Source organism: Nakaseomyces glabratus, chromosome L, assembly GCF_010111755.1.
Source record: "Nakaseomyces glabratus chromosome L, complete sequence".
NCBI lineage: Eukaryota > Fungi > Ascomycota > Saccharomycetes > Saccharomycetales > Saccharomycetaceae > Nakaseomyces > Nakaseomyces glabratus.
The window spans coordinates 178,826-202,218 of record NC_088962.1 but is presented as its reverse complement, the minus strand read 5'-3'; the positions used below and the strand labels follow the sequence as shown (position 1 = coordinate 202,218).

The following is a 23,393-nucleotide window of genomic DNA, read 5'->3' as shown; positions in this document are numbered from 1 at the left end:
ATTTTACACAGTTTTTTTAAGTAACTTTATTGAGAACGACAGTTTAGGAACTACACCAAGCCTATGAAACTTTCGCGGGAAGCCAATGAAGGTCAAATTTTTTTTTTCAAAGGCGAAAAATAAATCAAGATTACTTAGAAGCAGAACATTTTATTTTGGTAATACGAAGAACTAACTGTAGCAAGTTGAAAAAATACAAGCAAAACTGAAAATGAGCAAATCATTTACGAAAAGGAACTAAGCTTACATGAAAGTTTTCTGTAGGAGTTTATACGGGATTCTCCTGAGGTGATTCTTTTGCTAGCTGCCTAGCTTTTACTAAGGATTTGCTTTTCGCATTTCCGTTCAGCCTGTTGATTCTCTCTCTTTGCAAGAAGGAAGGAACTCAGAAAAATGTAAAATACAGCCAAATCATCTTGAATCTCGCTTTAATTAGGTTTGTCTACAAAGACCCGTGGATGAAGGGGCAAATATTGCAGTTTTACCTACTACACTCTTGATATCAGAGTTAACGCTCTATCATACATCTGCGCTATGATAGAAAACAAGTGTATCTGATTGGACTTAGAGTAGAATGTTAGATATAACCAGTTTTTAGCAAAACAAAAATAAGAAAGAGAAGTTCTTTTCTTAATATTGGCACTCAGTATTCGTCTTCCTGTTTTAGTATTATTAACAATTACTCATGAGCAATTTGTAACTATTTGAGTAATAATGTACACTACTAATAATAATAGCACAAGAAAAGCTGATAAAATTTCACATCAATATTGATAGCACATGCCCAAGCAGTAGTAATTATGAGTTTTGTGCAGTGTGTAAAATTGTCCGTGCAAGAATATTGTGGATCTTCAAATTTATCTACCAGAGCTACTCAAGAGGGGTCGTAAGAGTTTGTCTTAGCTTAAAAGTACTGACATTTCTGTGCGTGGCCTCGGTTTGGAAAGTTTTTAACTACTAGACCATAACACTTTGAAGTTAATTGACTAGCTTGTGTACAAGCTGATAGATTAAAGTACATACATAGGAATATTACTGTAGGAGTTGTGAATCACGACAATATTACATGAGAAGAGGCTCTTTTTTGGTGTTAAAACTCTCCGATTATTATAACCGACAGTATTTTTTTCATCTTTCCTCTATGATTATAATGGCTGAATTTTGGAGTACATAGATTTGAGCTTCTACATAATAGACCCTGTAGTCAACTTGTACTATCAGCTCTTTCAATGATGAAATTGAAGAAACCAGGCTGATATCAAGCTAGTAATTGTTTTATTAACTACGCTGCTTTGACTTAGAAAATTTACATTGGCAGCAATGAGAGTTCTAACCAGCTGACATTAGTATTAGTACCGTTTGGTCTACGCTAGTCATTTATGTTTACTTTTTTGATAGATCATAAGCTATATCTTTGCTCACATATGTGGTTTTGGGATCATATTGGAACGCAGTCATCATGTGTCTTTTAAGAACTATTTTAGTGAAATTTTTACTATAGCCTCATCATTATATCTTTTTCATACAAAAATTGCATGGCTGTTTTCAGGCATAATAATCTATAAGAACAATACAGAAGGAAGCATTCCTAATTTAGTATAATTGATTTGTAGTTTGAATCTAAGAAAAGTATGTTCGGCAGTCATAATTTGTTTTGGAATGACATAAACCAAACACATGTCTTGTTTTGTATATAGAGGAAGTTCGGGTTTGTCATTTTTGAATTTATTGGTGCCTTATTCTATTCTGAAGTCTGCGATTATAGGCAACGGGTCTTAAAAGAAAGAGCTATAGACAAATTATCATTAATCAGAGATCCCTTTTCGCTGTGGAATATGTTGGAATCGGCTTTAAAAATCTTAGACACCATATTTGTTTGATTTCATTAATACTGATTTGTTGTCTTAATATGAACAGCACAGATTGTGAAATTTGTAAAGGCTTAGACGATCAAATAGAAACAGTGCCGTTTACGTAAAAGCTTATAAGATATGGAACCAATATAGTTCTTATTATATCTGTGGGAAACTAAATTTACGGAGAAGGTTGGTAGAAATTTCACCGCTCGGTGTTATTTTCAATACATTTATTCCATAGTGTTTCTATTAAAAAGTAATCAAGAGCTTATCCACCATTACCAATTACGATGGTAATTTAAAAATCAATAGCTATTCTCCGTCTTTAAAATCAGGTAACTGGCGCAATATTATAATCGAAATAGAGATTTGTTTTACAAAATGTAAAGGGAACCAAATAAACCTCGAAAAACAACAACAATTATACGCAATGGAAGTTGTTGTTACTCAATATTACAGGTATTTGTTACCATGTTTGTGTTTATCAAATTCAAAACACAGATTTATAGCAATCGTAGTATTACTACATCCAGAATAAATTTTGCTGGATGATATGGGCCATGTTTATTGAGCTACCATTGTGTTGCCTTAGTGTCCTGAAGACAACATGTTACCAATTCTTGAAGACACAAATAAGTCTAAACTACACGTTATGCTGCTCCAAGTGATCATTTTGGGTCATTCCTTTGCTTTAGAGACTCTCACTCATGAACTAAGTTTATTGCCTTGAGACATTGAGGATTTGCGAAATTCTGCAGGATCACCTTCCTTTAGCACGTCTTCTTGAAAATGCCATGTGCGTGAGGTGTGTGTGAGGGTTTCACTGGAGCTCAGGACAGACCCCACAGTATTATTAACAGAAATTAATGTCCTTTGAGAAAGCCATGAGGGAAATAAAGGAGTGGCAGTCAGTTGATACGTCTCCACTGCGGTGATAATGTGTAACTTTTATGATCTCCTGCGTTCAGCCATGGGACACAATTTTCAGGTTGGTTTGCGAAAACCATTAAACTTTCTACGGCATTTTGTTAGCTATGTAAATTCTTGTACTTGTCTATGTCAAATGGAGTAATGACCACATAGTTAAAATTCTTAGCATTTACTAAACAAAGTACTGCTCTGCCGTTGACGCCTTCAGTGGGTAAAAGTACTTTGGAATAACTTGCTTCGTGGGTTTGGGTGATAGGTTACAAGAAATGCAATCATTGATCCTTTAATTAGTTTTATCGTCTGAACTTTCGAATGGATATGGCTATTGTTATGCCAAAGATATTATATGTAAATAGCGTATGCAATCATATGTCAATTATCTAAGACGTATTTGAAGTTCAAGTTGGGTATCATCATTCAACACATTGAGGTTTACCAATCGTGTGATTCCCTAAATAAAATTGTATGGGGTTGTGAAGGCTCACTAGAAGTATAATTCATATAAACCCGCTTTCCGAAAATATATATCAAAATTGATTTAGTAATTATAAAGTATAGCTACTGTGTATTGCTAGATTTGCCTTGTGAATTACTGGAATGCTTTTTCAGTTCTTCTATATTTTCAACCTTAATGTCGAGATTTCCTGTTAAAATTTGTTGTGAGGGAGATCCGTTCAAAAGGTGAGAACCTTAAGATAAGTGACTTCATAGTGGTGCTTTATATTATATTTCTTGGCGTTTATGTTATTATCAAATCCTCTATGATACTTTACGTAAAAACAAAAAATTGAAAATCAGTGATTAAAAAATGCATACCTTGACATTCTTTTAAATATGTTACAATTACTCATTGGTGTTACTCCTCGGAATAGTACACATGGACATTGTCTTTTGAATAGTATTTATTTACAATATCAGTTTGGTAAATGTCATACAGACAAATTTATTTGTCGGTTAATATTACTATTAATTAGTAACTGATACATCATCATAGGTTAGTATTGTTATTTCCTTGGCAAATTTCTTTTTGAGAGTATGTATGCGGCATTAACTATGGGGGGTACATAGCAAATATCAGTCGACCATGTACGCGCAAACTATGCAGTTGTTTCTACAATTGCGCTGTGTTATAATCTAGCTCAAACGCCTCATACACATATTGGTAAACAATTTACTACTCGTTGTGCGACACTAGGATCACGGCAAATTTGCAAGAAGGGTATCGTGGTTATTTAGTAATTATAATCCTAGGCTGGATATTACGTGCATGGGGCGTCATGGATATTATTAGTAAAACCTATTTTTAGCCCAGGAACTTTCACACCCCGAAATGTGTAGTATGATTGTTTACCATACAAGATATACTCTCTACGCTACTGACCTCGGGTGTGGCTTAGTTATACTCATCAGACCGTAATAGGTCAACATGTTTGCCAGCACAAGTTATAATTAGAAAGTAAAGTTAGTGTAATGTTTACAGTCTGGCAGGCAATTTGTTGTTTCTCTTGAGTAGCCTACGCTAATGCGTTGGAAGCAATCAAGGTATTTTTGGTTTGGATGTTTAAGGTATATAAAAAAACCTCATCTCTGTGGTGGAGATACGATATAAGAGCCGGTAATGTTAATCTTTACAGTTAAAGCAATGAATGTGCCGTGTAAGCGGTATGCATCAGAAGTTTAAGTATGTCGGTGTCGCATTCCCCTTGATGACGTTTATTTTCGACTTTAATTACTGCCTTCCTAATGTGTTTGTGTCACTACGAAATTGAAAGTCGTACGGTGTATCTTCAGTCCATAAAAATCACAAGGAGTAACTATATCATAACTAATTGGCCGGAGAGAAAACGGGAAGCGTAACTTGCATCGGCCAACAAGTTCCATGCATTTTGACATCCACGGTGTCATACTACAGAATAGGTGCATCTCTCTGTGGTAACACCGTAGGATAAAAAGGCTTAATGAATTTAACCTGTCATTTTGAGATATTGTTGCTGTTGCGCAGTTTCTTCGTGCATGCAATGTAAAAATAGATTGGCTGCATAGATTCTACTGTATACAACTGCACCACACAATTTTTACAGAAAGTATCACTGTTTATATGTTTATGCAATTTGTTAATGCGATGACATGTCAGACTCATAGTTTAGTGGTTTGCATTCCACATCAAATGTTGAGGAATAAAGAATGTACTTTTCATTATTTGAGGCTTGTAGTCCCAAGATATTATTGCAGCTGCAAATAAGGCGGACAAGTGAGGCTTTTTTTTCTATGAAAAAGATTTCTTCAAACTGGAATGAGTTAACTCTTGGTTGACTTTGTACAACAAAAGGAATATAAAGTAATAAATTCTGGCTTACTTCTAAAAAAAATAAAAAGCAAATAACTACTGTAAGGCCCCATAAGATATTTTTGGATATGAGTACAGTTTAGAGAAAATAGGGCACAACCTCATCGTCATAAACATCATATTTAAACACACTGCATGCCAAGTAATTGGAGTTTTTCAGTACCGCATTACTTAATACAAAGCAATAAATAACGAGGGGGGGATGACGAGCTTGTTATCTTAACAGCTGTATTTTGATCCTAAAAGTTCTACATAGCCGGCACCACTCCTTTTTCTTTAAGTACTACTGTTATGCCACGCTCTATTCTTGAAAGGTAGCCAACAATATTTGTATTTTACTCTCCTCATTAAGTTATTACACAGAAATTTAGTTACTTCTCATCTCCCTCATAATTCTTATTGTAGAGTTCGTGTTGAACGTATGTGTATATATTTAGTCTTGTCAGCATCTATGGGCTCACAATTTGTGTTATCCAATTCTATATTGTCTGGAGACCTCTGATATGTGCCGCGGATACCTAAGAACCGCACTATTAACTCCGCCCCTCCCCCCACGCTCATCTACTCATCCGCACACAGAGTACTTTACATTAAAATAAGGCGGGGAAGGAAGAAAGAGAAAAAAAGGGCGTCTGACGGCGATATGACATCATGCCCTATTGTTACCACTTCTTTTCCGTACTTTGCAAAAATTGCTGACCTCACCTCTTTTCTTGGACGTCATCGAAATGTAAAGATAATACTATTATTTATTGGCACTTGCATATTGATTGTCAACAACAAAGAGTTGTTAATAAAAGTGCCATATCCATTGAATATGCACATACCACTGCGGGATCTAGAGTTTGATGCTTCCTGCAGTTTATGCATTGTCCAACACAGACGCAACTATCTGGCATCCGGAACCGTTTCTGCTGTTACAGGAGAAAATGTAGTAGAATGGTGCATGACAGTAAACGCCCGGAAATAAAAATAGCTCAACAGTTTTAGTGGATGCATTAATGTAGGTGAAACAGTGTCAAACACTAGAATAGTAACGAGAGAGTTGCATGAAGGAAAATGTGTGCAATTTAGTTATCTTGAGGCGGCATGCGGGAAGAAAGAAAGACAGACAAAAATGACACCGTCTCACAGCATTCTACTATGAACATCTAGCTGGACAAAAGGTATTGTCATAGCAACATATTACCTAGCTGCTCACCATTGATTATTACACTGCAGTAAAAGGCACATTTTATAGTTGTCCGCAAATTACTGGGTTTTCCATTATAAGAAAATGACGATGGCGCATAGTTGGTAAAAATAGATAAATAAAAGGTAAGACAATGTCTTGTCATGACAATTTTAATATCGATCATAGTACAAATGTATATCATCTCGACAAATGGCGATATGTCACAATTGTATTGTTTCTACATAAATATTTTTTGATCAGGGTATATCGTTGTATTGATATTTGTGGCATCATATGTCCGAAATGATAGAATCGTTATAGTAAATATTGAAATGATTGTATTATACTAGGTATATACTATCTCTGATATCTTTAAATTTTCTCACCCTTTGCTTTCTTCTCAAGTTGTCTTGATCTTTCAAAATATAGATTTGGATGTGATATATGCATTGATTCCCCCTCTGGGACGTTGTGAGTCATCTCAAACACTTTAGTGCATGCAATAGTGTATTCATGTTTGTCACATGAATCCAATACATCAGTTATTTGCTGAGTCGTGAGACCCATTTTGGATAATTCACTTGTAAGACGGTCATGATTCCAATCTCTGAAGGGGCAACCATGGTATTCTCCTCTATTTGGCCTCGGTTTTGATAAGATCGTTCTACAGTCCCATGGTTTGTAATTAATTCGGTTACCTTCCAGACCATAACTATGTCTAATATTGTATCTGTATTCCTTGTTAAATTTCTCAGTTGTCATCTTGTTGTTCTTTGTGAAAGCATCATGCCAAAATTTAAGTGCCTCATCAACGGATAAGCCGATACCTTTCAAGAACAAAGTTAGTTGTTGTCTTCCATGATATCTTAAATGGTTGTTTTCCTTTAGCCCATAGAATAGGTTTTTAACTGAGAGTGGATAGTGTTTACTTATTTCTTCACTCCATACGGATTTGGCGTTTATCTCGTTATCTTCGTTATTCCCGAACTGGCTATCGAAACTACCTGAGTCCGCAATAGTGTAGCCTGATGACAAGTGGTTAAGAATGGGTATCAGTCTGTCGTCCTCGTTCAATCTTGGTAAGTATTGGTATGTTTTAATTAGTTCTTCTTGTAGTTTGGTGGAGAACTCATTAGCTATCAGGTTCAGTTGTTGGAATTGTGGCAAGTATGCGTAACCGTTCTTCAAGAACACCTGTCTATTCCCTACCAGTTCTATCACACTTTCAAAGGGCAGTTTAATGAATTTCTCATTTTTGAAATAAAGTTGCCTTTGCTGTTCGTCTGCCAAGTTTAACGTGAACTGTAAGTCTCTGGAGATGGTTTGGTACAACTGTGTGGAGAGTTCGGCCTTCTCTTCTTCGTCGATGAATTGTAAGCTGGGCAAGTTTAAAGACTTGACGAATTTTGCTTGGTCTGTCGAGGACAGCATATTGAACCGCAACCGCAACAGCATGGTCTCTATCCTCACGAACTTGTCTCTTAGTTCCTTTGACTTGCAGAAGCAGAGTCTCAGGATGAAATGGGAGTAGTACTCTTTCTTTCTGTCCTCGAACGTGTCCATGTTGTTGAATATGTTGTACTTCTTGAACAAGGGTTTGATTATACCCTCGATCTCTTTCAAAGTCTTGTTCCGCGCCAGACAGGACTCTATCTCCAGCAGCAGCTTCAGCCTGTCAATGGCCCATATCTCGAACTCCTCCAGCGTGATCTCCCCTTGCGGAGGTATGTCATAAAAGGACAGCTTGTTCTCGTATATCCTCTGGTACAGCTTCTTCTCTTCCTCAGTGGTGGTGGCTCCGATAATGATTGCGGAGGCATCACCTCGGTCCTCCGCAAAGTTCCGCCTCATAGAGACCCTCTTCTTCGACTGCCTAAACATCTTGTGGTATGTCGTTATTGGAGGTGTTGGGTTAGTTTCAGCGCTTAGCGAAATGGTTGGTTATATAGTAAGAAAAACACACAAAGAAAATAACGCGTTAGTTGATTCTTGGGTCCCTGTCCTTTTATTGGGAAACCGATTCCCGGTAACGTGAGAGAAACGCGTCAGTAAAAAAACAAACTATAACACCCACACACCCACATCACAGAGAAACAATAACACCCATACACCCATACACTATACACGTAAAACCCACATGACCCTCAGTTGGACAAGAAAATCTCTCTTTTAACAACACCTGTCCCGCTCACTACACACGACACGAAACTGAAATCAAAAAAGAAGGCGCAGGGCCGCACAGAGCTGTACAGAGAGCAAAGCAGAACACAAAACAGAGCACAAAGCAGAGCACAAAGCAGAGCGCAAACAGGTGAGAGTCGCGAAAATGATGGGAAGAACGTCATCAGAGGAATCGTATGCAGCGCACATCTGAGGAGTTCACCCCTTCCACTGCCTCCATTGTGAGTCCCCCCCATCTCACCACCCCCTTCACCAATCCCCGTAGCCGATGCCTCTTTTATTGGGATTGACAGTTGGGATTTCCCACTTACTAGTCTCCCACTACTTCCCTGCACAACGGGCTGATTCTTGGAATTGACAAAAAAAAAAAATTTCATATAAATAGGAAAGGAGTTCAAAAAAAAATAAAACTAGTATCGGGACAAGACCAGTAAGATAAAACACATATACGCCCAATAATGAGATTGGTGACACTGCTTTCGGGGCTTGTGAGCCTTGTGAGTGTGTTTGGTCTGGAGCTTGATCTGGATGATTACGCTTCTTTGCAGAATGCGACTGCGCTAGTCGCTTACGGTTTGATGGATTATTACACCGGTGACCAGTATGGTAAGACTGTGGGGATGTTTTCTGATCCGTACTACTGGTGGCAGGCCGGTGGTGCCTGGGGTTGCATGCTCGACTACTGGTACTTCATGCAGAACGATACGTACAACGACAAGATCATGGCAGCGCTGCTGCACCAGACCGGTGACAACAACGACTACGTGCCTCTGAACCAGTCTACCACCGAGGGTAACGATGACCAGGCCTTCTGGGGTATCGCTGTGATGCAGGCCGCGGAGAGGAAGTTCCCCAACCCGCCAGATGACAAGCCGCAGTGGCTGTACCTGACGCAGGCCGTTTTCAACACCATGGCGCTGCGTTGGGACTCCGAGACGTGTGGCGGTGGTCTCAGATGGCAGATTTTCGTGTGGAACTCCGGTTACGACTACAAGAACACCGTCTCCAACGGTGCACTGTTCCACATCGCCGCAAGACTGGCCAGGTACACCGGTAACCAGAGTTACGTGGACTGGGCAGAGAGAGTCTACGACTGGATGGAAGACGTGCACCTAATCGATAACGGCACATACAGATACGTGTACGATGGTGTTAGTATAAACGACAACTGTACAACAGTCACCAAGTACCAGTGGACTTACAACCAGGGTCTGATGCTTTCCGGCTCTGCCTACTTGTTCAACATGACAGGCTCCGATCTGTGGCACGAAAGAACACACGCTTTCCTGAACGCATCCCGTGTCTTCTTCAACAACTCGATCCTGTATGAAGCCGCATGTCAAGGCCCAAACACTTGTAACACAGATCAACGTTCCTTTAAGGCCTACTTCGCCCGTTTCCTGGGCTCGACCGCAGAACTAGTCCCAGAGACTAGGCAACAGATCATGACCTGGTTGAACACTTCCGCTCTAGCGGCAGCAAAATCTTGCTCCGGTGGTACAGATGGACACACCTGTGGTTTGAACTGGTTCCGCGACGACTGGGACGGTATGTACGGTCTTGGTGAACAGATGGCTGCCCTTGAAGTGATGGTAAACACACAAGCTCTAAAGAGAGCACCACCTTATAACGCCACAAATGGTGGTAACTCTACTGGTGATGGTGCTGCTGGTACAAAACCACATCCAACCAACTTGGCTCCTCTTCATATTACTGGTGGTTCTAGAGCTGGTGCTGGTATCATTACAGCTATCATCGGTATTTCAATTATTGCATGTGCACTATGGTTAGTTTACTGATTTTAATTTGACAATTCATTTTTTTCTTGTTATTGTTTTTTTTTTGTTTTTTCTAACTTTTTATATTATTTATCGGTAAACTTTTGATATTTCAATTCACTTCTATGCAATTTTTATGTTTTCCAATGTATTTTTGCTTTACTTTTTATTTTCTTACATATGACTGTTTCCTCGGCAAGCAGTTAATAGCATTTCTACAATTTTATATTAATTACTTTCCTCTACACATTGAACTTCAATAAATCGGGAAATATATAAATCAATCACATCATTCTTACGACATCCTCCTATATCTATTCAATGTTCAATATATACCCAGTATATTTGTCTTAAACATAATGTCTTTATCTAGCCATTTCTTGGCAAACATTCTCAAAAATTCATAGTCTTGTTTACTAAAATAATCCATATCAAGGTCTATCGTTATTGTGGCCGGTAGTATGTTGTTACTGTCTTCAATGGTCCTTTGAATATAGTCAAGCAACTCATCTGATCTACTATTGAAAAACTGTACAATACCTCTAGCATCGTAATGCTCATCCGGTTCACCCTCTTCTCGAGATAAACTTTTTTGGATTATTTCCCTCGTCTCATTGTACCTCGCGGTTATATGGCCTGCTGTAGCCAAGAATAGCATACTATCTAGTATATATTGCAGCCATGACATGGTTTCTGTATTGCGGGAAAATCTTTCCAAATCCCTCTTCGTGATATCCTGATCACAGTATGTCTCCAGCAGCTTGTTAAATATTCTCGATTCATGAATAGTGGCTTTAACAGGATGGCCCTTGTTGTCTTGAAGTTCAAGACCTTCATGGATAAGGGAATCTGATGGCAATATCAGAGCCTTATCAAAGAGCTCTTCCTTATATAGCAATATCTCATCACTTGTAACAGCTAAAAAGCCCTCCTGTCCATGCTTCTCTAAATCTTCTATATCATAAGTCCCGACTGTAAACAAAGTTGGTATGTAACTACCCTTAGAACCTGTGTTGCCCATATTGAGTTTCGAATTTCTTGATATGGTGGCCAAACAGTAAAGTAAGGAATTCGTGTACTCGAAGCTATTGCCAGGCGCGGATATAACCAATATCCTCTCTCTAAGCAAGCATGATTTGAACAAAGGAAAGATTAGTGGCCCTAATTTATTTAGCCAATATGGTAAATGGTTCAACATTGAGGTTTGGTAATCTACTTCATAATTTAGGCTGCCACTAATCTTTTTATGATAGTAAGTGCTTAATTGTTCATATGAATTGGAATTTGAACCCTGATTAGTTGACCAATCTTTTAACAATGATTGTAACTCTGGGATGTACTGATTTGTTACTTCGTAGTTGAACCCTCTAAGGTCATCAGATATTTGACTGGGGTCTACAATAACTCCCAGGGAGTACATCTTCACTTTTGATCTATCAACTTGACCCTCATTATCCAGTACCTCGAAAGCATTTTGCAAATAACAACATATACCGTAGTACTGGGTTTGCTCATACTCTATACAGAACCGAATAACATCGTCTGATACTTCATGAATCCCGGATGGTAGCGCTTTGAACTCAATTCCCTTTAATAGTGGATCATTATCACGAGCCGACCATACTAGTGTGTTCCCTCGCGACATGTCAAATTGACAAAGAAATACATTTGTCAACATATGAGAAGCCATAGTTGTAAATAGTATATCTATTCTTGATATTGCCTGTGACTGACTGTATACTGGGAAGTGGCAAATCTGACAATAAGAAGATTTGAAAAGTTTGCTTCTCTTAACCTTTTTTTGTTAGATTTTAAGTGTTCAAATGATCAAGCAGGATGTCCAGAAATGTGTAGACGCCTTACAGGATTTTGTTGACAAGGAGATAGGCGAATCTGTTAATCTATTCAGCTGTAAGTCAAGAGCTAATAATGAACTATTGTTAAATATTGATGAGAAGTTTCAATTGAAGGATAAAGATGAACTACACCAGCTTGGAGAACAGAAAATAGAGAACCAAAATAAATTACAAGAAATACGGAATAAGGTAGAATATTATGAGAAACTGCTCACGGAATTGGAAGAGGCTCAGAAAGAACTTGAGGTTAGATATAAATTAGTATCAAAAAGTAAATAGGCACTTTAATTTGATAGTTATAATACCGATTCTTTAATGGCATTTAGGTGGCTTTGGACAAGACGGGCAGTAGAAGCAAAAAATAATATGGACGAGTTGGGAATCGAACCCAAGACCTCTCCCATGCTAAGGGAGCGCGCTACCAACTACGCCACACGCCCAGTTATTTTATATTTTCTGATGTAGGGGCTGATCATCTGATTTGATATATTCTTAATTTCTTGATGGATCGCATTATTTGTCCAATTTAATGGATTTCTAACAAACAATAACGCTTTCATACAGCTTAGGTTTATTAGTAATATACTTCAGAGTTGTGAAGCACTTACGTTGCCTTTCCAATACTTTAGTATAATAGTCTAATTCAATAATCATAAGATACGTGTTATTGTTATTGATGAAAGGATGTCTCTGTATTTGGTCCAAATCATAAACTTTGAAACATTTTAATTTCGTTTGTAGAATTAAACACTAGGAATGCTAAAATATTTACAACTTTAAAAATGCGTATCATTAGTATTATAGTTACATGCATAAGATAGAGTAAAATGACAAAATCCGAAAAAATGAAATCTATACAATATTAGTTAACACTCGTCTTCATCTTCTGGATTTGTATCTGACCCGTATACTTTCTTTAACAAACGTAATTTCCGTCTACCTCCATTTTCATCTGCCTCATTGATGTCAAGATTTCCGACTTCAAGACTTTCTGTACTGTAACCAGTTGATTTTCGAGACAAAATATCATCCTCACTGGACTCAGAACCATTTTTATCTTGCTTTAGCTCAAAAGTCTCACTTTCTGTGGTGTCTGAATGGCTGTTGGTCAAAGAAGGTGAGTTATTCGGTTCAATCTCATACGATTTATTCTTAGAATCAGGCGTATATCCAATATTCAAGGATGTCTCTTGGCTTACTATGTCTTTTGTAGATTCATACAGTTGAGTCTGTGAGTTTAATATTTCTTGCCATCTTTCTTCATATTTAGTTCTCGAATTGATAATAATATCCTGTAACTTTGAGTTGCCAATCCCATTAGGATTCTGTTCCCTTTTACAATAAAACAACAAATAGGCAGAACCTGCTACACTTTTTTTTGGATCAGTTGATGAGACTCTTGAATCATCAAAATAATACCATCTGTTATCTATGTTATTTTTAACATAAGATGTATAATGCCCACCGCCGAGACCACCATAATGATTATCAACTGCAAAGAGATCATAGATACAACCATCCTCTACAACTGAATCAACAACATAAGGTGTCATGTCCAATCCTTCTATGGGGAAATCGACAACCGCGTCGATCTTATCACTGAAGGATCTTTGATTCTCAAAACGTTTTAAGTGAATTAGCAGTATTTCTGGCGTATTCCATAACTCAAGCTGCTTAGTAGCTTGCCTATGCTCTTTACATTTTGGACAATACCATGAGTCGTTAATTCCTAAAACTTCTGGCTTAGAAAAAAGTTTTAAACAGCTATCCAATGTTATGATATTTGGGCTTGCTGAATTTCTCTGCTTTTGAGCTAGTAACAATTCCTTATTCTCAAGAAGGGCGGGATGTTCCCAATCAATAGGTTTATCATCAGTAAATACTTCATCAATCGATTTTTGTGTCCATTCGCAAACTAAAATTGAACTGCTTTCAATACAAAGTTTATCTAATTCAGACTGGTATTTCTCAGGTTTGTGATTAGATTCACTATTTCCTAAGTCAGACCCATCGACAACTGGGCTATCAGTAGAAATTTCCATATTATCCTCGGAGTTTGAATTATCTGTTGATGAAGCGTTCTCAGCATCACTTGTTTGATTTTCCATTTTATTATAATAGTAGATATCTCTCAAGATCACTGATGAGAAGTTGAATATATCATCTGCAAGTTTATAGTTAATATTACTTTCTGGAATCCAAGGCTGGGTTTTTGATGGCGATTCAATTTCAATTTCATCTCTGCTTTCTGATATCGTTTTCAAAGTGAAAATACCATCTGTGGAGTCATTTGGATCATATAATGTGTCAATAATATCGTTTATTGGCTCCATATCTTCCTTTCCATACTTGGCTACTAGATTTGGGAAAATTGCATTTAGTTGATTTTCATTATTTAAAGTCTCCCTTAATTGGATATACCCACCACTCAGATTAGTATATAATTTTTCCAGTTTCTGGTATATCAAGAATGGATTCCTTCTCTCTTCATCTGACACTGTAACGAAAAATGGCACTCCAAATAAGGATGGGCTATTGAATCCTTCTTCAATTCTGGTATTTATAACAGGTAAGATAATGTCACCCGGATTGATAATAATTTCATAAAATATGATGTCATCAGTTTCAGAAATCAATTCCTGCACTGGTAAGTAGTTTGAGTCTGAAATGGGGGACTCAAAATTTCGATAAAATTGGTGATTAAAAATTTCGCAACCGAATAATGAACTTGAATCAATATTGGAATATGTTGCAACATAATCCTTTAAATCGTTGTATGTCGCTGACTTGGGGAGTTCTACTTCAAGAATACATGGTGGTGACTTTTGGGGAAAGATTTTCACTTTCTTATTCCATACTGTTGATATTGGCAATGGCAAAGTCAGATCATTATATGGATCAAAGGTAATGGAGATATTTTTACAAGTCGGACATTTCAGTGTTGATTTATACATACCAACAAATAAATCATTTATCACAGAGTCATTACGAGCGAGGTGAGCATCCCAAGTCTTCTTTGCAAGTTGCTTTACCGCGTTTTCATCAGCCAATTCCTCAGAAGTTTCCAAAGTAGGTTTTTCAATATAAGGCTTGTCATGAATTCTATTAAGATCCTCGTGTAGACTATCCAATAGGAAGGCTAGGAACTCTTGTGAATCTTGTTGCATATAACCTGCAAACATGCTATTGGCTTGACCTAATGTCATTTTAAATCGGTTTGGAGAATAGGACTGATATTGCTGCTGGTTCCAATGATAAGAATATAAATTTTGTATCAAGTTACCAAATGCAGTAGCGACTGTTCCGTTGTAGCCAAGAGGATTATCAAGATTGATTTCCTGCTCATAGCCTCCATAAAAGAAATAGTCTCTTAGCTTAGGGATATGTACCAGACATTGAAGACCTGAATTCATATAACAGGTATTTCCCAGATTTGACAGTCCGACTATTCCTGTCATAGTCATAGGATTGTTATACATAAAAAAATAGGAAGGCCATTTACCATCATTTAAATTTCGAGTCTCAATTATGATATCGCAGGGCTGGGATGACGTACTTTTAAGAAGTTTATGGAACATGTCTTCTGCTATTAGTTCTTTTGATGATAAACTTAAAAACTGCAATGGCGTAATCTCGTAACTACTCAATGCCGTGTTAGCGGAGTTTGTCTCGTTATCCTCTACAACCCATACCCTAAATTCATGATTTTCCATATTAAGATAGTTTTGATTTTTTGCAAATTGCTGTATAGCCTTAACCTTCAAGTCAGAATAAAGATTCAATGATGAGAGAACAATATAAGATTGATTCAAAGTGTAGTTATTTCTGGACGATTCACCTATAGTTAAATGATGCAATCTGAAGATCCTCTTGTTATACTCAGTAACTAACTCCCCATTTTCATTTTCAATGAGATAAGTAACTACTGGTTGAGATAGGTCAGTGATACCATACCATTCTTGAAACTGAAGGAATAACGGTTCAGGCACTGATGTATATGGCACGCTATTATAATCTTCAAGGACAAAATGTTCGTAATCTTTAATGATAGATGCAACGTCAATAGGCCCTAAATCATTTTCAGATTTCAATTCTTCAGAAAAGAATTTATCAAACCAATCTTTAGGGATGATGTATACTTTGTCACCTTCTTTGGCTGACAATTCACAGTTTTTCATCAATTTAGTTATAATGCCACGCTTTCTAAGTAGCTCCTCATGTCCATCATTACTGCTCGTACTTTCAATTTGAATCGTGTTCAGTTCTTCATTAAGATCTGGGATCCCTTCATTACTAGTAATGTTTTCCATTCTCAGAGGAAAGGCTTCTCTAACAGATCTTTAAAGTTCTTAACGTCCCTGGTCAATGGCCAAACAACGTGGGCTAGTCTAGTCAGTCACTGTACGATAAGGAAGAATATATATCTAAGGAATATCGATGAGAAGAACTTGCAATGGGTTGACACAAGTGATATACGTAATTTACAACTATATTCAGAAGGTAAGTATGGATGTCTCTTTCCAAACTCATCGCCTTATTTGGTGACATTTTTTTTCTTCCTCGATGAAGTTGAGAAAATCCAGAACAAAATTCTATACACTCGATGCATCGTGCCACTGAGCAATATTAAGAGCTCCAAGAAAGCATTATTACAGCAAATCACGTTTGCACAAGCCCATATACCAACGTAAAAGCAGGCTAACAGTAACAGTTAGTTTTTTTATATCTCAACTGCATCAATCTAAGATTTATAATAGACAATTTGATGGCACCAAAATTAATAGATACAGCTTTACATCTTCAAGCACAAATCACCTAAAACATTCATCAGATATAGTCCTAATTTCTTTTTGTAATAATGAACATACAGATAGGTATAACTGTTCTACTTGATGGGAATATAGCTAAAAACCACTTAAAATAAATAGATATTCAAAATTTGCTATTACTGAGTGAAGGTAAGCTACCATACCTGAAATAACATCAATTTAATTACTCTCGGTAGCCAAGTTGGTTTAAGGCGCAAGACTGTAATTTCAACACTGAAATCTTGAGATCGGGCGTTCGAATCGCCCCCGGGAGATATTTTTTTTAATTTCTTTGTTTTTTATATTCGTAAGAACCGAATTTGTAGTATATTGGATATTCGCTAGTAAACCCCATCTACTACCAACCGCTATATACTTAATACTTCACATTTTTATTTTTTTAGTATTTATGTGAATATTAACTGGGGTTTCAAAAGATTATATTGTAACATAAAGAAGAAATTAATATATTGTCATAAGTGTAGCATTTAAGTATAGATAAATATGAACGTACTCGTTTATGTGGACTGATTTAGTAGTGAAAGAAATAAGCATTAACCATTTATTACTCCCTATTTGATATCATTGTCGTTTCAACCTAGTATAATTATGGAGCTAAGAGTATGACAATTTTAATTGTATCAAAATAAATGACATATTTCCGGTAATAATGAAAAGCCCTTTTTATAATATTCTATCAATTCAGTTGAACTAGTCCATATCCATCATGTCCGTCATAATTGAGGGTTCATTGATAGTTATATTCTGTGTTCCTGCCACAGTTTCATCCAAACAATAACCCTTTACCATATATTCCTCTATCTCTGCATATGGTTCGGAGTCACTATCTGGATTATGCAAGCCAGACATCTCAGGTCGCAGCCCATGAGTCTGTACTGTATTATGCAAGTTCATTCTATCATGTGATATGTTATTAATGTTATTACCGTTGTTATTGGTGGTGCTATTCATCGTTCCTATGGCAGGTACAATAGACGGATACGTGTTGCGTGTCTCGGAGTTATGGAAGCCGTACTTTACCCGTTTGTAATTGTTATCTTCAAACATCTCATGACTGCGCTTCATCCGTCTCTTCTGCATCTTCAATTGCTCTTGTTGCAACAGCATCATCAACCTCACATCTGCATTAGCAACCACTGGTGACGAAGGTGCGTACATCTGCATACTATAATCTTCCCTTAACTCTAGCTTTTTTCGAATATAGCAATAGGCAATCAACTATATAAAGCGATCCTATATATAAGAACAGTATTCAATAAGGTTTCCAAATCAACCCTAAATAAGAAGTGCAATTAAAAAAAAAAACAAATCATATTAATGAAATTGAAAAATATAAAAATTTAACGCATCGCTAAATTGCATTGTCTTACTCGAGAAACAATTTTTTCAATCCATACTGTCATCTCAGAATTCCCATATAATACACACAGTCTTCCTAAATCCAAGCAATTGCAAGTAAGCATAGGTCCTACAATATATTAAAAAAAAAAGAAACGAGCATTGAATATGCTATGGGTAGGGCACAATCCAAGAACTAAAAAGAAATTTCCTCAAAAGAAGGAACCCACTGCGTTGATTGTTCAGTAGGCAGTGGTTCTTTGCTAGGTTCCCACAAGTACCGTTGTAATTTAGAGACTACTTTTCTCATTTTCAGTACAAAAAAATTGGGATAACTTATAGCACGCAGATATTGGCCCATTCACGAAGACGTAGTAGTAGTAAGCTGTGAAGTGAGAAACGAACCGGCTGATGACGACAAAACCACGAGACTACTTATTACTTGAAACGAAGACAATCACATGGAACATAGATCACCACGAAAGATATGTGTGTGGTCAACTGCAAGGATGTGGGTGTGACCATGCCGCTCATACAGGCACAGAAGTAAAAAGCAACACCAGATAAGATAAGACAAGGTAAAAACTTATCCGTTAATGGATTTAAAGTTTTTGTCCAGTTTTAAGAGAATTTCCTGAATATCATTGCAAAGTAGATCAAATTAGAGGTTCTGAATAGCAAAGATAGATGGTATAGAAAAGGGCTCTCATCAATCATATTTGGTGAAAAGTGAGCCAGTTTCTCATATATAATAGAAAAAAGTAAATTATACAATTTCTATGCTAAATTTACTAAACTTGTACCAACTCTTTTAGTAATAAGATCACAGTTCGTTTGGGCGAAGGACACCACGGATGACAATGTCAAGAGGGGACATCATCCAACAGGTTAGGAAACCCTAAACATCTCAGTAAGACGTCTATCCTCAACAAAATGGGTGAATTTAGTGCTTGGATAAGGTTTATGAAGAAACTGTCAGTTAAATAACTACTTGATTTCAAATCTACAAAACTGGATCTTTTCAGTACGCAGACATATATTAAGATAAAAATATGTTCCTGATTTTACAACTAGATAACCCATTAATTAATTAAGCTCATTTGACAAAAATATAAGTGAGGAGATAAAAAAAAGACCACAAATGTTTTAATAGCCGAGGTATAGGTTGGCATCGTCACCTCTTTCATGATAATTAAATATTTGAGAGATATGAATTTTGACAGCATTCAAGTCTGCTATAAAAAAACAAATTGGATGACTCGATACCTTAGACAAGTTGTACTTCAATGAAAAAATATGATATAATTAGAGCACTTATAATGATTATTGAGATACTGGAGGAGCTTTTGGAAATCTGATAATATCCAGGAAGAGATACGTAAGTCCATAGATGAAGAGCAGCAAGCATATAACTAGTTTCTTCCAATGAAAAATAGTTAATTATGATTGAGTTTTTATTCAACCAGAAATTTGAAAAGGTATAACACACCATTGGTTGCGGGTGTCAACTTTGAAAACTAGATATCAGGGTTTGGGTTCTTCCACAAATTCTATGAAGCTAAGAAATCCGAAAATTTAAACCATCCAACAACACAAACGAAAAAGCCCAGGTACACATTAAGGCAAACCTTCAACAAATCTATTATTAAGGGACCATTTCTGAAAACACGGATGTTACTGTTAAGAGATATAATTTTCCCCCGAACAACATTATACAAATCAAGAAATCTCTGTGGATTTCTTAACTAAAACGAAAACCCCAATAATATTCCTGAAGCTGGGAACACTAATGCTACAACTCACATGTGTGATGGTATAACCTAAAGCTTGTTAGTTACTCCAAACTCGACTCTCTATACAACTGATATAGGTATAAGCGGTAAACTGCTCTTAAAATATCGAGAAGAAATCACACCATACATCTCTTAATACGGGAAGATAAAATCGTGACAAACGTAGTAGTCATATGAGAAATGTATACTAAATAACAACTGCGTGTGAACTGTACGTATACTATTACATTACTATGCCGTTTGTACTGGATTTGCTCTGGTAATTCACTGTTCGTACTAAGAGAAAGGATTTTTAATATTTACAGATTTCCTAATTAGGTCTGTTTTCTTATTTCTTTACACTTGATTTGGATAATGATTAGCTGCAAGATCCCATCCCAAGTCTTGGAAAAAAAAAAGGTAAACAAACTGAATAAGCTGAATACAAAAGCACTGAATCTCCCGCACAAATGAATTTTTTACTTTGTTTTCTTGAAAAACTTGTTTATATCCATGTTCCCACTCTACATTCAATATGCGGGAGTTGTCTTACAAAGAGATGAGCTATTGAAAGCTTACAGAACATCCTTGTTCAAGCAATTGAGGGTAAAAGGGTCCCTACTCTTTTGGTTAACTTTTATAGTCTAACGTTCTCTCAGCACTTGCTGTTGGGTGACAGTTTACCCCGGTTCTCGATCTCTCTGATCTTTTGATCAGCAGAAAGGAATTATCAACAATCCTCTACCGATAATTTTTTTCCCCCCCCATGTGTTGAACTTCTTGCATGTTATATAAGTATAGTTTATCTATTGAACTTTTTAGTCTACTACAGCGACATTAACCAAGTCGGTAAATAACACACCAGAGAATTACCATCACTAGCTATGAAATTGCCAAGTTTATTTCATATATCATTGAAACTGTTGATACTGCTATTCCTAGCAGGTAACACATTGTTGTTGATTCTTATTATCATATCCGGTAGCACTAACGACTACCCAATCAATAGATTTTACTGGGTGGAAGGTGACACTACTGGTATCCCAAATGCACCAAGCTTAACCAGATGGACATTCTGGGGTGCTTGCAGTTACGACAACAACAAGATCGATTGTGGTGAATACCTGAAGCCAGCAGCACCAATATCGCCAGTGGACAACTTCCACACAAAGGAGAATGTGCCACACTCTTTCATCTCAAAGAGAGACGCTTTCTATTACTTGTCCAGATTTGCCTTCTGTTTCTTCTGGATCGCTTTGGCTTTCGTTGGTATTTCTTTCATCCTGTTCATTCTGTCATGGTGCTCAAAGGCTGTCACTCAAGTTATATTCATCCTAATCACTTTCGGCTGTGTCTTCAACATAACTGCTGTGGTCTTGATCCAAGCTGCCGCCGCAATGGCAAAGAAAGCGTTCAGTGACGCTGACAGACACGGTAAAGTCGGACCAAGTCTGTTTGGTATTGCATGGGCTAGTGTTGTGCTAGTGCTCTTCGAATTTGTAACCATCTTCTACTGGTTCATCAAGTCAAAGAAAGAAGGAAAGAGTATTTTCAAAGAGTCAACCTTTGGATTCCCAAGCGCAAAGACCCAAAACCTTTTCTCTTACAGAAACACTAGCCAAGAAGTCCCAGCACCTGTTGATGGCACAGAAACTTACGCAAACGAGCAATTCCAAACTCCACCAGTGGTAACGCAACAAGCCCAACAGATGTCTGCTGCCCAGCCAGTAGCCACCGAGGCTAACCACCACGGCATCAATTTCTTCAAGATAAAGAGAACTGAAAAGATCTCCAGCGGTGATGAAGAGTCTGTTTAAAATTCAACTTCTTCACTGAAAAACATTCATTGACCTATTTGCTCACATGCATACTAAGAACAAATACAGACCATACCAGATAACATACTCATGCTGCTATCCTTTTTAATACCCACAACTCTCTTATATTGACTTACATTCCATTTTAACTTAATAACTAATCCGAATTATATTCAAATTATATAGCAAAGGTAATTACGCAAAATTTATATCAACAATACTCTCTTTATGTTTTAGTTTTTAATATACTGTTTCTTCTAATTCAACTATCAAGGCAAGAGATCATCGAATAGCAAACCAAAACAACTGATATGAGTGTATCTGAGTTATATACTTAATTGTCAAATAATATGATTATAGATCGACTTTACACTATTTGCTTAGTGGATGAAATTTTAGCGGGGTGAAAAAAAAGGTTCACCCAAAATATCATATCAATGCTCTGGCTAATAGAAGATACCATTAGACAGATTCCGAGGTTTGCCGTATTCAGGAAACGATGGTAATTGGCAATAGGGTATTGCTACCGCTTACAAAACGATATTATAATGCTAGATACAGGAAAGTGTTACACCCAGAGTTAAGAGAGGAAATTATAGCACATAACTGCTACTGCGAGGAAGTCAACTCGAAACTGCATTTTGATGATGAGAAAATAGACCCTGGTATATCTTTAAAAACTGCTGTTCCCAGCTATGATAAGCACGTCATGCTTATCTCGGATATAAATAGAGGAATGGCCAAGAAACCCGGAGTTTGGAAAAATATATGGGAGTCCAGAATCGAGAATAATACAACGCATCCATACGATATTATTTCAAAACTTAACTTTGGTCCAGGGGTCCTATTTAATGCAATCAGCATAACCTCTTCATTAGAGTCATTTGCTCCAACTTCATTAGAGTTTTACGACTTTTTAGTCATGCCGGACATGAGGTATTACAGAGTAAAGAAACCAGATATAGAGAAATTCTCTCAATATATTAATTCTGGACATGCTGTAGCACCCAAATTAAGCTTTAGTGATTATCTCAGTGGGAAAGCCGCTGCGACAACTGTCTCGAATAATAACCAGATAACATTATCATTAGACGACTCAATATATTATAGGGAGCTAAAAAATGACGCTTGGTTATTTGTATGTGGGCATGAAAAAAGAGACATGAGATGTGGCATAATGGGACCTGAAATACTACACTCTGTAAATACTGCAAACTCTAAACCGCTTGTAAATAATACTGGAATAATATCCCATATTGGGGGACACAAGTTTGCGGGTAATATTCTTATTTATAAACCAATTGAAAATCAAAATGGAAGAAAAAAGGTGGATTCATTATGGTTTGGAAAAGTTACACCATTTAATGTCAGTGAAATAGTTCAAAGTGTAAATGAAGGAGTAATAATTGAAAATAACTTCCGAGGCGGACTTTCGCTTTGATAAATGAGCACATGAGCACATAAATACCAAGTCAATATTCCATCTTTCATTATGAAATTCGAATTAATGCTCTA

The 23,393-nt window shown here is 36.9% G+C and overlaps 8 protein-coding genes and 2 non-coding genes across 10 annotated transcripts; 5 read left to right on the top strand and 5 right to left on the bottom strand.

The window, feature by feature from the left end:
- Positions 1-6,679: 6,679 nt before the first annotated feature.
- PRI2 (DNA primase subunit PRI2) lies at positions 6,680-8,188 on the bottom strand (the record flags this gene model as incomplete). The annotated part of the gene is made up of 1 exon (XM_448846.1): positions 6,680-8,188. The coding sequence occupies one exon, from the start codon at positions 8,186-8,188 to the stop codon at positions 6,680-6,682; it is 1,509 nt and encodes a 502-aa protein (XP_448846.1).
- Positions 8,189-8,946: 758 nt separating this feature from the next.
- On the top strand, positions 8,947-10,287 carry DCW1 (putative mannan endo-1,6-alpha-mannosidase; the record flags this gene model as incomplete). The annotated part of the gene is made up of 1 exon (XM_448845.1): positions 8,947-10,287. The coding sequence occupies one exon, from the start codon at positions 8,947-8,949 to the stop codon at positions 10,285-10,287; it is 1,341 nt and encodes a 446-aa protein (XP_448845.1).
- Positions 10,288-10,591: 304 nt separating this feature from the next.
- On the bottom strand, positions 10,592-11,956 carry ANR2 (Anr2p; the record flags this gene model as incomplete). The annotated part of the gene is made up of 1 exon (XM_448844.1): positions 10,592-11,956. One exon carries the CDS (start codon positions 11,954-11,956, stop codon positions 10,592-10,594), a length of 1,365 nt encoding a protein of 454 aa, XP_448844.1.
- A 133-nt stretch (positions 11,957-12,089) lies between these two features.
- On the top strand, positions 12,090-12,401 carry BLI1 (Bli1p; the record flags this gene model as incomplete). Its single annotated transcript, XM_448843.1, has 1 exon — positions 12,090-12,401. The coding sequence occupies one exon, from the start codon at positions 12,090-12,092 to the stop codon at positions 12,399-12,401; it is 312 nt and encodes a 103-aa protein (XP_448843.1).
- Positions 12,402-12,489: 88 nt separating this feature from the next.
- tA(AGC)9 lies at positions 12,490-12,562 on the bottom strand. Its single transcript has one exon. It is a non-coding gene; the product is annotated as a tRNA-Ala (tRNA).
- Positions 12,563-12,988: 426 nt separating this feature from the next.
- UBP12 (putative ubiquitin-specific protease UBP12) lies at positions 12,989-16,432 on the bottom strand (the record flags this gene model as incomplete). Its single annotated transcript, XM_448842.1, has 1 exon — positions 12,989-16,432. The coding sequence occupies one exon, from the start codon at positions 16,430-16,432 to the stop codon at positions 12,989-12,991; it is 3,444 nt and encodes a 1,147-aa protein (XP_448842.1).
- Positions 16,433-17,117: 685 nt separating this feature from the next.
- tY(GUA)6 lies at positions 17,118-17,205 on the top strand. The gene is given in 2 exon segments: positions 17,118-17,156; positions 17,170-17,205. It is a non-coding gene; the product is annotated as a tRNA-Tyr (tRNA).
- Positions 17,206-17,641: 436 nt separating this feature from the next.
- GVI51_L01353 (uncharacterized protein) lies at positions 17,642-18,115 on the bottom strand (the record flags this gene model as incomplete). Its single annotated transcript, XM_448841.1, has 1 exon — positions 17,642-18,115. One exon carries the CDS (start codon positions 18,113-18,115, stop codon positions 17,642-17,644), a length of 474 nt encoding a protein of 157 aa, XP_448841.1.
- Positions 18,116-20,945: 2,830 nt separating this feature from the next.
- Positions 20,946-21,878, top strand: SUR7 (Sur7p; the record flags this gene model as incomplete). The annotated part of the gene is made up of 1 exon (XM_448840.1): positions 20,946-21,878. One exon carries the CDS (start codon positions 20,946-20,948, stop codon positions 21,876-21,878), a length of 933 nt encoding a protein of 310 aa, XP_448840.1.
- Positions 21,879-22,377: 499 nt separating this feature from the next.
- AIM32 (Aim32p) lies at positions 22,378-23,319 on the top strand (the record flags this gene model as incomplete). The annotated part of the gene is made up of 1 exon (XM_448839.1): positions 22,378-23,319. One exon carries the CDS (start codon positions 22,378-22,380, stop codon positions 23,317-23,319), a length of 942 nt encoding a protein of 313 aa, XP_448839.1.
- Between the last annotated feature and the right edge of the window lie 74 nt (positions 23,320-23,393).